General features: G+C 48.6%; 2 protein-coding genes across 3 annotated transcripts; both read right to left on the bottom strand.

Annotated features, from left to right (window-relative positions):
- Positions 1-666: 666 nt before the first annotated feature.
- On the bottom strand, positions 667-8,371 carry AIRIM (AFG2 interacting ribosome maturation factor). Of its 2 annotated transcripts, none has more exons than XM_054998671.1 (5): positions 8,281-8,371; positions 4,161-4,439; positions 3,408-3,584; positions 2,707-2,825; positions 667-2,029 (listed from the first exon to the last, which is right to left on the bottom strand). In XM_054998671.1, exons 2-5 carry the CDS (start codon positions 4,436-4,438, stop codon positions 1,992-1,994), a joined length of 612 nt encoding a protein of 203 aa, XP_054854646.1. In that variant the 5' UTR covers position 4,439; positions 8,281-8,371; the 3' UTR covers positions 667-1,991. The 2 variants fall into 2 exon arrangements, with proteins under 2 accessions (XP_054854646.1, XP_054854645.1); XM_054998670.1 differs by lacking the exon at positions 8,281-8,371 and adding an exon at positions 6,166-6,354.
- A 43-nt stretch (positions 8,372-8,414) lies between these two features.
- YRDC (yrdC N6-threonylcarbamoyltransferase domain containing) lies at positions 8,415-11,660 on the bottom strand. Its single transcript, XM_054998669.1, has 6 exons — positions 11,469-11,660; positions 11,190-11,385; positions 10,635-10,749; positions 10,319-10,438; positions 9,393-9,535; positions 8,415-9,052 (listed from the first exon to the last, which is right to left on the bottom strand). Exons 1-6 carry the CDS (start codon positions 11,587-11,589, stop codon positions 8,983-8,985), a joined length of 765 nt encoding a protein of 254 aa, XP_054854644.1. The 5' UTR covers positions 11,590-11,660; the 3' UTR covers positions 8,415-8,982.
- Positions 11,661-11,693: the final 33 nt, after the last annotated feature.

The following is an 11,693-nucleotide window of genomic DNA, read 5'->3' on the forward strand; positions in this document are numbered from 1 at the left end:
CTTTGGTGGGCGCAACGAACTGCTGCTCCCTCCCCTCTCTCCTCTGCTGGTACCCTTTCGGGTATGAACAATAACAGAGTAGAGGGAGGGCCTCTCCATTCCAGCTGTTCTGATAGGCAGCATGCTTGGGCTATGACACACAGTTAACAAATATAAGACAGGGCCAGTATGCAGCAAGGTCCCAGGGCAAACCACAAAGATAAGCAGAAGGTTCCTAGTTCCATCCCTGGCAGCATCTCCAGTTAAAAAGCCCTCAAGCCCCAGGACTAACAGAGCCTGAGACCCATCTGTCAGCTCAGACAAGACTGGGCTAGAAAAGGCCTGGTTTGGGAGGGGGGGAGGTTTGCTATTTTTTCCCCTCGGACTTTTTTTGGATATTTTTTCTGTGGAAAAAATACAAATATTGGGGAGCACTGAAAAAACACTCCTATGAAACGTATTTTGAAATGAGGGATGTTATGACCTTTACTTTCTTTAGGGTAGATTTTTCTTTTAATCTATCCCTTAACCCTCTGGGTAGTCTGCTGCCACCAGGAATATTTTATTCCAAGATTTTTTATTTAAATTTTCCCTTTGGTAACATTCCCAAAGCGTCAGGCTCCTGCGTGGTTCTATGTGGCCCTGAGGATAGGAATGGGATATAGCAATGATAGCTACTCTGGGAGATAACAAAACAAAATAAACTTTTATTTAGTCAAGAAGCGTATCGGTTTCATAAAAGTAGTTCTCAGTTCTTAAAGTTACTTCATTTACTCTCATTCACACAGATCTCTTCTAAGGCTTCACACACAGTTAGCCTCTTTCACTAGACTCAATAGTTCTCTCACAAATACTTCCAATATACTCAGGCAGCACACAGCTAGCCTCTCTTTCTCTGACTCTCATTCACAGAAATATTAAACCTGCTCAGGCAGCCCACAGCTGGCCTCCCTTTCCCTGACTGAGTGTCCTTTCACAAACAAGCTCAGTTCAGGTTCCACACAGGTTATATTTCCCTCATAAATCCTCCAACATACTCAGGCAGCACACAGCTAGCCTGCTTTCCTCTGACTGAAACTTTTCTCTCTTCACTCAGTCTCAAACCGCCCACACTCTCAGTCATCAACCACTCATATCACTCACTCATCCTTCTCTCACCCCCACTCTTCACCTAGCTCAAACCAAGCATTTAAAGACACAAGCACACATTTACTTGGAATCATTACAAGGGAGAAGCTTTTAAAGATAAGGTCCCACCCCTTCCAAATTCACGCTATGCCAATTTTAATGTGTGACTATCTACAGCATTAGAGAATGACTCCTCTGCATACTGTAGACATATCCAGCACCCAACCCATAATTTCCAACGCACGAGAGGACCGGGCATTCCTGCTTGCCTTCCTCTGGTCACTCTGAACATGGTGGAGACAGGAGATGTCAGGAGGCCCCTGGATCTGCTGCCCTTTGGACAAGGCGCCCTACAGTCAACCTTTGCATCCTCAAAGGACTGTGACAAAGACAGGGAAACAAGCAGCATGTTGCTCTGCCCTTCAGGAGGCAATACTAATCTTTGCATGAATATGATGAATTTTGTCCCAGCTAATATGCTACAATGTGTATGATAATACATTGATAGCCAAATACACTGCCAGTCCGATTAATTTCTTTCATTTACTGCAAAATTTGTTTATTTTCAACTCCCCTTCCTCAAGAGTAAGGCAGCACAGGGTGCAGCATCTGTCTCCCCTTAGATTTGAGTGTATTTGAAATTTAGCAATTTTTATTTATGCAGTCCCCCCCCCCCCCCACACACACACTCCTCCTCCACAAACAGTAGCAAGGAGCCCCAAGGCAGCAGCCTGCCCACAACTGCTGCTGCTTTCATGGGCTGCTCATTCCCAGCCATGTCACCAGCCTACGAATCCAGGCTTGTTCATCCTTCAGCTGCGGGGCAGAGATCCCAATGCGAAGCGATGGGAAAGCTGCTCTGGGCATACAACAGCTTCAGATCCTCACCCAGCTTCCAGGAAGGAGACCTTCAGCAGGGCATCTGAGAAAAAGATGAGAAGAAAGTCCTAGATAGCCCCAGCAGACACACGGCCCCTCCCTGAGTGTCAGCCAAGCAGGTAAAGCCATAGAATCAACTCATTCAGATACATGTAGGCTAAGAAAGGATCAAATGGCTATTAACTCTAACATCCAGAAAGCTAATATAGTAACTACGAGACTGGGTCGAAAGTTTGATATCTGCAATGAACTCTCTCCCATCCTTAGCACACACACACCGTCACACACCTGCTATATGATAATATTGCCTTACAAAGCTGTTTTCTCTCTCTCTCTCTCTCTCTCTCTCTCTCTCTCACACACACACACACACACACACACACACACACACACACACACACACACACACACACACAAAAAGAGCAGGGTCAGTACTTGAATGGAAAACCACCAAGGAAGACACTGCAGAGGAAGGCACTGGCAAACCACCTCTGCTTCTCACTTGCCTTGAAGCATCTTGCTGGAATTGCTGTCAGTTGCGACTTGAAGGCACACATGTACATACGCACATTCTATACTGTTATACAGTTACCAGTATCATCATATACAGGAGTAAGTCTTCTAGGTTTGGGGGCAGTTTCTCGCCAATACTCCGAGTCTGGGCTTCCACATTGCCCTCCCAATCCCCAAAGGCACGCTCCTCCTTATGGCTACAGTTACCTTCTACCACGTTTTGGAGACTGTGCTGCAGCACCTGCTCCCAGGCCTGTGGAAGGGTCTGCATCTTGGTCAAGTCTTCATACGTGACCTGAAGGAGCAAAAGCTTGACCTCCAGGTAGCTTTTCCAGGTGTTAAGGACAGTAGAAGAACAGGGGTCTAGAGCAGTTAACATACAGGAGGTATTGTGTCCAAACCCTGTACAAATCAGACAGACAGGAAGAGACAGGTGGGGAGCTCATGGGGACCAAAAAGGAAGAACTGAAGCCTGTTGCTTCTGAAGGTTGGGAAGGTTCATTCTGAAAAGACTCTACATTTGCCTCCTTTTTGCTTTCTCAACTTGTGAAAGGTGAACAGTTGAGGAAAGGCCAATGGGACACTGGCAGAGTACACACATTGCACGCAGACGGCTCCAGTTTTAAACACAGCTGGTAACAAGCAGGTGCTGGGAAGGGCCTTTCTCTGCCCAAGACCCTGGCAAGCTGCTGCCACTTAAGCCAGACCATATTGGCTAGAGTTGCCTTTTCAAACTGCTTCAAATGTTCAGATTAGAGTCAGACAGGGCTTGTGAGCCTGCATTCCCACCCCCTCCCACAACTGCACATAATCTACATTAAGCACAAGACAGATACTGCTTCCTTTTCCCAGGAGCTAGAACATGGTCCAGCTTCCAACATCAAGGCAGAACTCCCCACAAAGGATACATGCTGTGATAAAACCCCTCCATATCCAGCAGCCATTCTAACATATCTGCCAACGATGGGCAAAGCACAGAGCGCTGGAAAGCCCTCTCCTGGCACAGGCCTTCTTGCTGGTCACAGTGCTGGAAAACAGAGGCCACATGAACGCCAGCTGCATCCCGCACCTTCTGCAGCTCAAGCCTATACAAAACAGAAAACACATCATAAAAATGCAGCTACATGGAGCAACTCTGGATATTACAGAAACTTCCTACAATCATATGCAGAAATTATATATTTTTTCTAAATCTGTATGTGCAAGCTCAAGTTAGGGATGTGGTCATGCATCAGTCCCTGGGAAGGCTAGCCGATCCTCTATGAGCAATGCTTGCTAGCACGGGCCATTTGTCTCTGCCTCAAGGAAAAACAGAAGTCAGCACTCTTGAAATGACTCGGTATATTGCAATGGGCTTGCACAGCTCACCTATGAAAGACTAAATCCTTGCTCAACAGGTGGCCCAGGTGCTAAAGTCACTCTTGCAAAATAAATTGCCACATTGGGCTCTGTGATGACACCGGGAACCACTGTAGAACAAATAATCCCATTTATCTGAATACTGCCACAGAGATAAGCATTGACAACAGAAATAGTAACTAAGTCGTTCATGAAGACATCAGAATTGATGACTTTCAGAAGTTGGTTGTTCCTCCTAATAGATGTGCACCAGCCACTGAGATTCCCCCACCCCTGCCACTACACACCACAGTTAGTCTTACAATTTCCCTTCCAGCTCCTCCAGCAAAGCTTCCGCTGCACATTGCTGGCGGTATCTGAGTCTCTCTGGCAGACATGGGAAGTCTTGCAGTGGGGTGTTGGCAAAGGCCACCTTCTGGGATGCCAGCATTTGCTCTGCCAGATTGCTCAGGGAACCCAAAAGAGATGTGCACGCTGCCAGTGTATTCTTCCAGGTCTCATGCTGCTCCTGGAGGGCACGAAAACATTTCTGCAGAGAGCAATGCAGGGTGTGAAGGAGAGGCAAATCGTCTGAAGCCATCCTAGGGGCAAAGAAACAGAACTTGGGATGAACTGGGCTACAGGCAGGAAGCTTCATTCTCAAGTGCCATTCAAAGAGGTAACGTGTTAGGCTGTCTTATTTGTCTCTCCCAATGTCCCTTGGCTCTGGCCTCTCCCACACCTAAAGTTAAATAGTGCAGCCACTTCTTGTAGGGAATTACTTTTCATGTTAGCTTGATGCACTCCAGGCACATATAGAGGAATTAGTGGTCACTGCTAAACTGCTGGTTATGTTTGCAGGAAAACACGCAAGTTGCATTTTTCCAGATTTGGATTGGTATCATCCCCATTTGCTTCTGACTTTCATTCCCACCAGTTTCTATGGGAAACATTTCCAGGTTTAACTTTGATTGCTACCCCACCAGGATGTTTGCAGAGATGGTGCTCATCTACCAGATGCTGCCTGCCGAACTTTAGACAGGCAAGACAAAGCATTAGGTTTTTAAATTTAAATGACAAATATGATTTGCAAGGCAGGCAGAGAAAGGTATTTGTCAATCCAAGAAACCAGCCGGAGCTGGCCTGCCTCAAGGCAAGGCAGGTACAGGCATTGTTTGCCTCTTATGGAGAAACATGCAGCTTTACACAGCTGGCATTTGGGCATTCAAGGCAGGGAAGGCATCCTGCTTGCAACCCTGGCAGACAGCAGCAGCGCAGCAGGCTCATTAAAATCTGCTTTACAGGCAGAGGGAAACTCATCTTGCTTGCACCTAATGGCAGATAGGAAAAAACACCAACTTGTTTTTATGATTCTCTAAAACTTAATGTATTATTTTAAAATTATTCCCATGAGTAAAAATTAAGAATAAGGAAAAAAGAGAGCAGAGGCTGGACTCTTCTGTGATTTTAACAAGACATATGAAGCTGCTTTACACCGAGTCAAACCCCCGCTGTGTCAAGGTTTGCACAGGTCACTCTGACAATAACTCCAGTATATACTGTTAAGACATATACAACACATTTTTCAAAGATGTGTTCATTTTTATATGTGACTAATTCTGTCCATTATTAATATGCAAAGTATTTTTTTAATCTTTATGAAGTTTTACTCTCTATCCAAACATGCTGCTAGACCTATTACATCTATACGAGATGCTTTTGTCTAAATAACGCATCTTTTGTTTACTGAAGGCAGCAGCCTGGCCTAATGGACTCCCATTGTGGAGGACATACTAAGTTCTTCCATCTATGATACTATTTATGGAAACGTTCTTAATACTGTATGGAATTGTCTGCCCTTGTCCTTGCTACTGATTGTACACACTATGTAATCTGCCTTGAGTCTGAGTGAGAAAAGCGGACTATAAATGATATAAATAAATAAAAAAAAATTTCCCTTCTGCGCTCAGGATGCCAATCGATCGCTGTAGGAACTTGACCAGAAAGCCCTTTGACTGGGGCTGTGGATCTGCCCAGCCACTTGCGTGGAGCGGTAGCTCTGCTCGCAACTGTTGCCCTAACAGCTTCTGCAAACAGAGGTTACTATGCTGCGGGAACACAGCACCGGCTGGGTGGCAGCCTGGGCACCGCTGATGGGTTCCTCCCATCTGCCTCTCCTGTGCCTTAAGAATAGGGCCCTCTTCACCACCAGCTGATGCGCACCCAACGGCTGAGGAAATGCAAGACGCAACGAGAACGTTTCCGACAGTCACCGCAGGACCGTCTGGACGTTGTCTTGGGCTTTGGATCGAGCACGGGAAAACAAACCTTCAACGGCGCGTCAGGCGCATTCACGACAAGCCGCCCAGGGATAAAAGGAGAAGCCGGCTGAGAGTGGAGCGCGGCGCACCGAGACTCGCGGACGCGAAGGGGTCGAGGCCACGGGGGTAACCCGACGGGGCGCCTTGCTTCGCCTCGCCGGCCAGCGGCAACCCCCTCACCGCACGGCACCTGGCAGCGCCCAACACACCTACTTCCGGCGCCGCCGCCACGACACGCTTCCGGCAAGACCAGCGAGAGGGCAGGTCTAGAACGTCTCTCCCCGCCGCCCCTTCTGCCCATAGAAAGACGGGTCGGCTTTGGAGGGCGGACTTTATGGCCTTGTACCCTCCCCTCCCCAGGCTCCACTCCCCACAAATCTCCGGAGATTTTCAACCTCAGTGTGGGCAACCCTGACTAAAAAACTGTTCTCGCACATGAGAACATGCTGACCCAAGGCGCCCCACGTAAAGATCTCGTTCCCTTGGGATTTGGTAGTGCACAACCAGAGTCCAAACCCTAGAAAGAAAAAGCAGAAGGTGCAGAAGTGTAAAAGCTAGCCCTGGCCCCAGCTACAGAGAATGCTTAGGAAAAGGAGGGGGGAAATAGACACCACTTGCAAAAGAGGTTATGGGGGAATCCTCCCCTGAGAATGCTGAGTGATCAGCGTGCCTCTGAACCCTACTGCTTCCCACTGCTCGCTCCAAAGAGCTTTACATAGGTCCTCATAGATGCCACACCAACACGTCACTCAGAATAAGGGCCGGGGTGCTGTCCCAGGGGAAGTGGGTGCAGGGCACAGCAGAGGAGGGGGAAAGCAAGAGATACTCCATTGCAGCCATCTAATGTGGGAAGCAACCCTGGTAGTGAGCAGGGCAGGCCTTGGTGGAAGACAAGGGGTAGTTCTGTTTTCGGCACTGGTAAGCTAAGCAGGGTTGGCCCTGGTTAGTACTTGGATGAGAGACCTCCAAGGAAGGCCAAGGTTGCAGAGTCAGGCAATGGTAAACCACCTAAGTTAGTCTCTTGCCATGAAAACCCCACCCAGGTCACCATAAGTCAGCTATCACTTGACAGTACTTTCCATTACATACTGCCAGAAGAGATGTTTGGAGACATCCTGAGCTTCCAAGGGAGACAGGTACATCGGGGGATTCAACTTGGGGACCCAAGGTCACCCTCCAGGAATGTCTTGGGTCGGTTCTTCAATCCCTTCATTCTACAGATACACTGCTCATCTGACTTGCCCCTCTGGAGGGTTTCAGGGAGCCTGCCACTGCCCTTTTTGCCTGGCTAGGCACATAAAGTGGGGGGCGTGCCCTGTGAGCCCTCCACTACACTAAGTAGAGGCTGGCCTGGTACTGGGGCATACTATGCCAAGGGCTCATGTCCAGCTTCTACCTGGTGCTCATCCCCTACAGCTTCCGCAACCCTGCAGTGCTAGAGAAGCACATAGGCCAGCTGTAAGGTAGATTCTGGCAAGCCTGAGAGCAGACTGGGTTCATGGAACACATTGTTAACAGGAGGGGCGTTTCTATTTTTAAACATATGGGGTATGTGTGTTCATCATCATCATGTGATCACATTCCACCAGATGTTTGCACTAGATCAAGATGAGTAGCCGTGTTAGTCTGTCTGTGGCAGAGGTAGGTTAGCGGAGACTTTTGAAGTAGCCTCCCAGGATACCATTACTTTGACTGGAGTGGCCTGCAAATGTCCATATATTCCACCATCCTCTTGTAGCCACAGATGTTCTGCAGCCCACGTTCTACATACAGCCCAGCAAAGGTCATGGAAATGTGAAAAACATGCCAGTAAAGTCAGTCCTTGCATTTGTCAAGGAAGGTAGAAGGGTTGCTAAGAGAACTCCATGCTAGAGCCATTGAGCTGGAACAACAGCTCCTGAAAACCAGCAACCTCTAAGCTGTTAATGCTCTAGAGCCACTAGAGGAGAAAAGCATTCTCTCAGCTCAGTTGGGAGAGGAGGTTGACAATCTTCCTGGCAAAAGGACACCAGCTTTTCCAATAAAAAACTGACTCCGGTGGTAAACCTGCTTTGCAGAGAGAAAATTCTGCCAACAGAAGAGGCAGCTAGTTGATTGAGTAAAAAAGGGGAAACCAACTTACCTGTGGGTTTCTTCCACTGAGATGGCTCCAACCTGGTGAAGCTGGAGTGTGGGGTTAGCAAGAGCTGCATATCACACTTGATATTGAGCTTTATATCACTCCCATGGCTGGAAGAATGCAGACAGAGGCAACTTTTTGCACAAAGTTTCCATTTTAATTACAATGGTCCAAATGCAGCCTGTTATATACTACAGACCACATCTGCTCTGCAGAGGTGGGGTTAAAGACAGATTGGTCCCTACTAAGGAACATACTTCCAACCCACCATCTAGTTCCTTGCATCTCTCTGGTTTGCCCTTGCAGTTGCCTATTCCCACCATATGCCCAATGGTACACATCAGTCAATTTAAAGAAGCCTGATAGAATCCCTCAAACTTTGGCTCACACAAACCGCCAGTTCTATCAATGGAGAGAGGACCAACCACTTCACATTGAAGAATTTTTCCATTTTAGTTGTGTCCAGTACAAAGAACTCCACGTTTCAGAGAGATCATGTTACCTATGGAGCCACCTCCCGAGTTACAAAAAAGGCAGACTTTCAAGCTGTAAGTATACACAGGAATTAGTGGAAGGGGTATGTGTCCTTTTTCATCAAACAGCTTCTGCCTGGGCAAAATTATACTCCTTGTCCTTAAAACAAGTCTGCCAAAAGCCATTTCCTGAAAAGCCACAGGGCACTCAGTTGCGCTCCCTGCACGAGTTTTATAAAACAGGCAGCTCAGCTGTTAAACCATACTTCTTTACCAGGATATCAACAGTCTGGGTAAGTGCACTGTGGAAAGACAGAGAGAAAGGGGTAAGAAATGAATAACCTTAGTATCATGTCAATGACAGCACCAATTTTATGCTAAATTCTGTTCTCAGTGGAAATCTGAACTCAGGTCTTCCAAGTTCAAGCTAGTGGGAAGGGTACAAGATGTGCCTCAGTTAATCTGACTTCCCATGCTACAGGAATGGTTTGTGAGCAGTCATTTCAGAGGGTTCTCTTGGCCCCTCAATATTCCAGGGGCTGCAAAATTTCATCCTCTTCACTTGCAGGGCAAGGAGCTAGGAAGAGAGTTTGCATGGCCTCCAAAAGGGAATTCATGAGCACCAGCTCTGGGAGACCTTACCAGCCTGGCCGAATGACCTTGAACTTGCCAGGGACGGAGAGGTCGACCACTGTGGAGCCCAGACGGCATTCTGGCCTCTGTGGGTCCCCAATCGGGCCTCCATCCACCACCAGTGCCAGGTGGGGCCAAAGCTCTTGGAATTCCTGGAAAGAAGAGGGATGGAAGCATTCACGCATTAAATGGGCAGGTTGGGAATGATAAAGAAATGACAAAGAGGACAAAAATATTAATTTGGCAGGATATCCCTCCAAAACTACTGAATGACAGAAATAGTTTCATTGCAGCAAAGTTTGACTGCAAGTTTCATAAGGGGAACCCTTGTCCTTCTCAGCAGCTCACCACGGCACTTAAGAGGGATCAGGCCTGTGCCAAAACACAGTATTTTCGGAAATAAGCCATGAGAAAAAGACAAGATTCCACACACCACTCAACGGAATTTTGCAGAAATATTGAAATACGTGCAATAACGACTGTATCAAACCCATACTTTCTATACTGCATTAACACACAATGTGCATCACTTATATGTTGCTTAACATACAAGATGGTACTCTTTTGCTGTCGACAAAATGTAGGGATATGTTCTTCCACAATCAAAATTATGAATAGTGAAGACAGAGGGAACACACTGCATGTGCCTTTTCGTTTCTGCCATCCAAGCAACTGAAAATAGAAGCGTGAGAGAGAATTCTGGACAAAACTGGTCAGTTAAATAACAAGCATTAAATATGTGTCTACAGATGCACAACTGACGCTCCATAGTGCTGTACATTTTATATAGATCTTCACGGTATACATTATGAGAAGCTTTTCACTCATCCTAAAACATATATAGTTCTCCTAGGAATTTCTCCTCCCTCTTCTGTGGGTCTTCCTCTCTCTCTCTCTGCATGCTCAGTCTCCCTAGGAGATCAGAGTTCCCTTACCGTAACAGCCAGGCTGCTTGCTTGAGCACTTATGTTTGCGCTTGTTAAGGCCAAGGGGGTGGCACATGACCCAGCCAGCTCTCTGATGAACCAGTGATCAGGGACCCGGATGCCGACCAGCTGTGAGGAAAAAGGAAGACATGTTCACAACCAAGACTGCCCAGAGCATCCACACAACAGCATCTGAGGTATGCATCACAATACCCCAGCAGGCACACCAACTCACTGGGTTGCCTTGTGGTCTCTGATCAATTTCATTTGGCCCAGCCAGATCTGAAAGGTGCACACCCCAGCCCTGTGGCAAAATGAGACTCACAGGTGTGAAGGGGTTGAGGTCTGGGTTGAGGTTCTGGGAGCGCTCGAGGACCAGCGTCACGGGCCCCGGGAGAAGATCATGAAGGAGCTGGTCAGGCACGGCCACCTTGCAATACCTGCCAGGGAGGAAGGAAGGAGGGCTCAGTCAGCAGCAAGAAAAGAATAGGAGAAGGGAATGGGGGTAGGGATGTCAACCTCCAGGTAAGCCCTGGAGATTTCCAGGTTACATCTGATTTCCAGCCTGATTTCATGTTGGTCTGCAGTAGAACAGCAAGGTTTGAGTCCAGTGGTACCACAGACACCAACAAAACTTTCAGGACATAAGCTTTTGAGTCAAAGCTCCCTTCTTATGCCAGCAAGAGAGCTCTGACGCTCTAAAGCTTATACCTTGAAAATCTTGTTGGTCTCTTAGGTCCCAGGGGACTCAAGTCCTGCTGTTCTACAAAGATCAGATTCTCCAGAGGCAACATCTTTAAAAGTTGGCCACAACTACGGGGAACACATCCCTGCCTCCAGTCCCCAGGAGGAGCCGGCACTCCCAGCTGCGCGTCCCCACCTGTGCACCTGGCCCACGTCGGCCAGGCAGACGGCCAGCGGCTTGGCTCCGTCTCGCCCCTTCAGCCGGTAGACGGCCTGCAGGGCGCGCGAGTCCTGCGCCAGGCAAGCGATGCCGTAGACGGTGTCGGTGGGCACGGCCACCAGGCCTCCCTCGCGCAGGGCGGCGGCGGCCGAGGACAGGGCGCTCTCCCGGCCTGGCGGAGAGAGAACGAGGAGGCGGCGGTAGAACACCGGAGGCCCCAGGGAAGGGAAGCCCGCCTGCGTCTCCCTTACTCACCCTGCGCGCTCCGCCCGGCCAGCGGAAGAAGAGGAATGGCGGCAGCTGCTGCAGAGCCGCCTCGGGCGGCTCCTCTACCGATCACCGCACCGGCCAGCGTCCGCACCGCGCTCCCCAGCATCCGGAAGCCGCTTCCGGCGGAACCAGCGAGAGACCCGAGCCTAGCGCCTCCCTTGCGCAGGCGCAGAAAGAACCCTCCGCTCGTCCAGAAAGGATTCCCACAAT

Source organism: Eublepharis macularius, chromosome 15 (assembly GCF_028583425.1).
Source record: "Eublepharis macularius isolate TG4126 chromosome 15, MPM_Emac_v1.0, whole genome shotgun sequence".
NCBI classification, from domain to species: domain Eukaryota; kingdom Metazoa; phylum Chordata; class Lepidosauria; order Squamata; family Eublepharidae; genus Eublepharis; species Eublepharis macularius.

Bases quoted from the DNA above. Each gene is read 5' to 3' on its own strand.
- AIRIM (XM_054998671.1), bottom strand. From the start codon at position 4,438: ATGGCTTCAGACGATTTGCCTCTCCTTCACACCCTGCATTGCTCTCTG. The intron at 3,585-4,160 runs GTAAGACTAACT...TGTTTTGTATAG, and splicing joins GAGGAGCTGGAAGGGAAATT to GCTTGAGCTGCAGAAGGTGC. The intron at 2,826-3,407 runs GTATCCTTTGTG...CACCTGGAAAAG, and splicing joins GAGGGGTTTTATCACAGCAT to CTACCTGGAGGTCAAGCTTT.
- YRDC (XM_054998669.1), bottom strand. From the start codon at position 11,589: ATGCTGGGGAGCGCGGTGCGGACGCTGGCCGGTGCGGTGATCGGTAGA. The intron at 11,386-11,468 runs GTGAGTAAGGGA...TCTCTCCGCCAG, and splicing joins GGCCGGGCGGAGCGCGCAGG to GCCGGGAGAGCGCCCTGTCC. The intron at 10,750-11,189 runs GTGGGGACGCGC...CCTCCCTGGCAG, and splicing joins GACGTGGGCCAGGTGCACAG to GTATTGCAAGGTGGCCGTGC.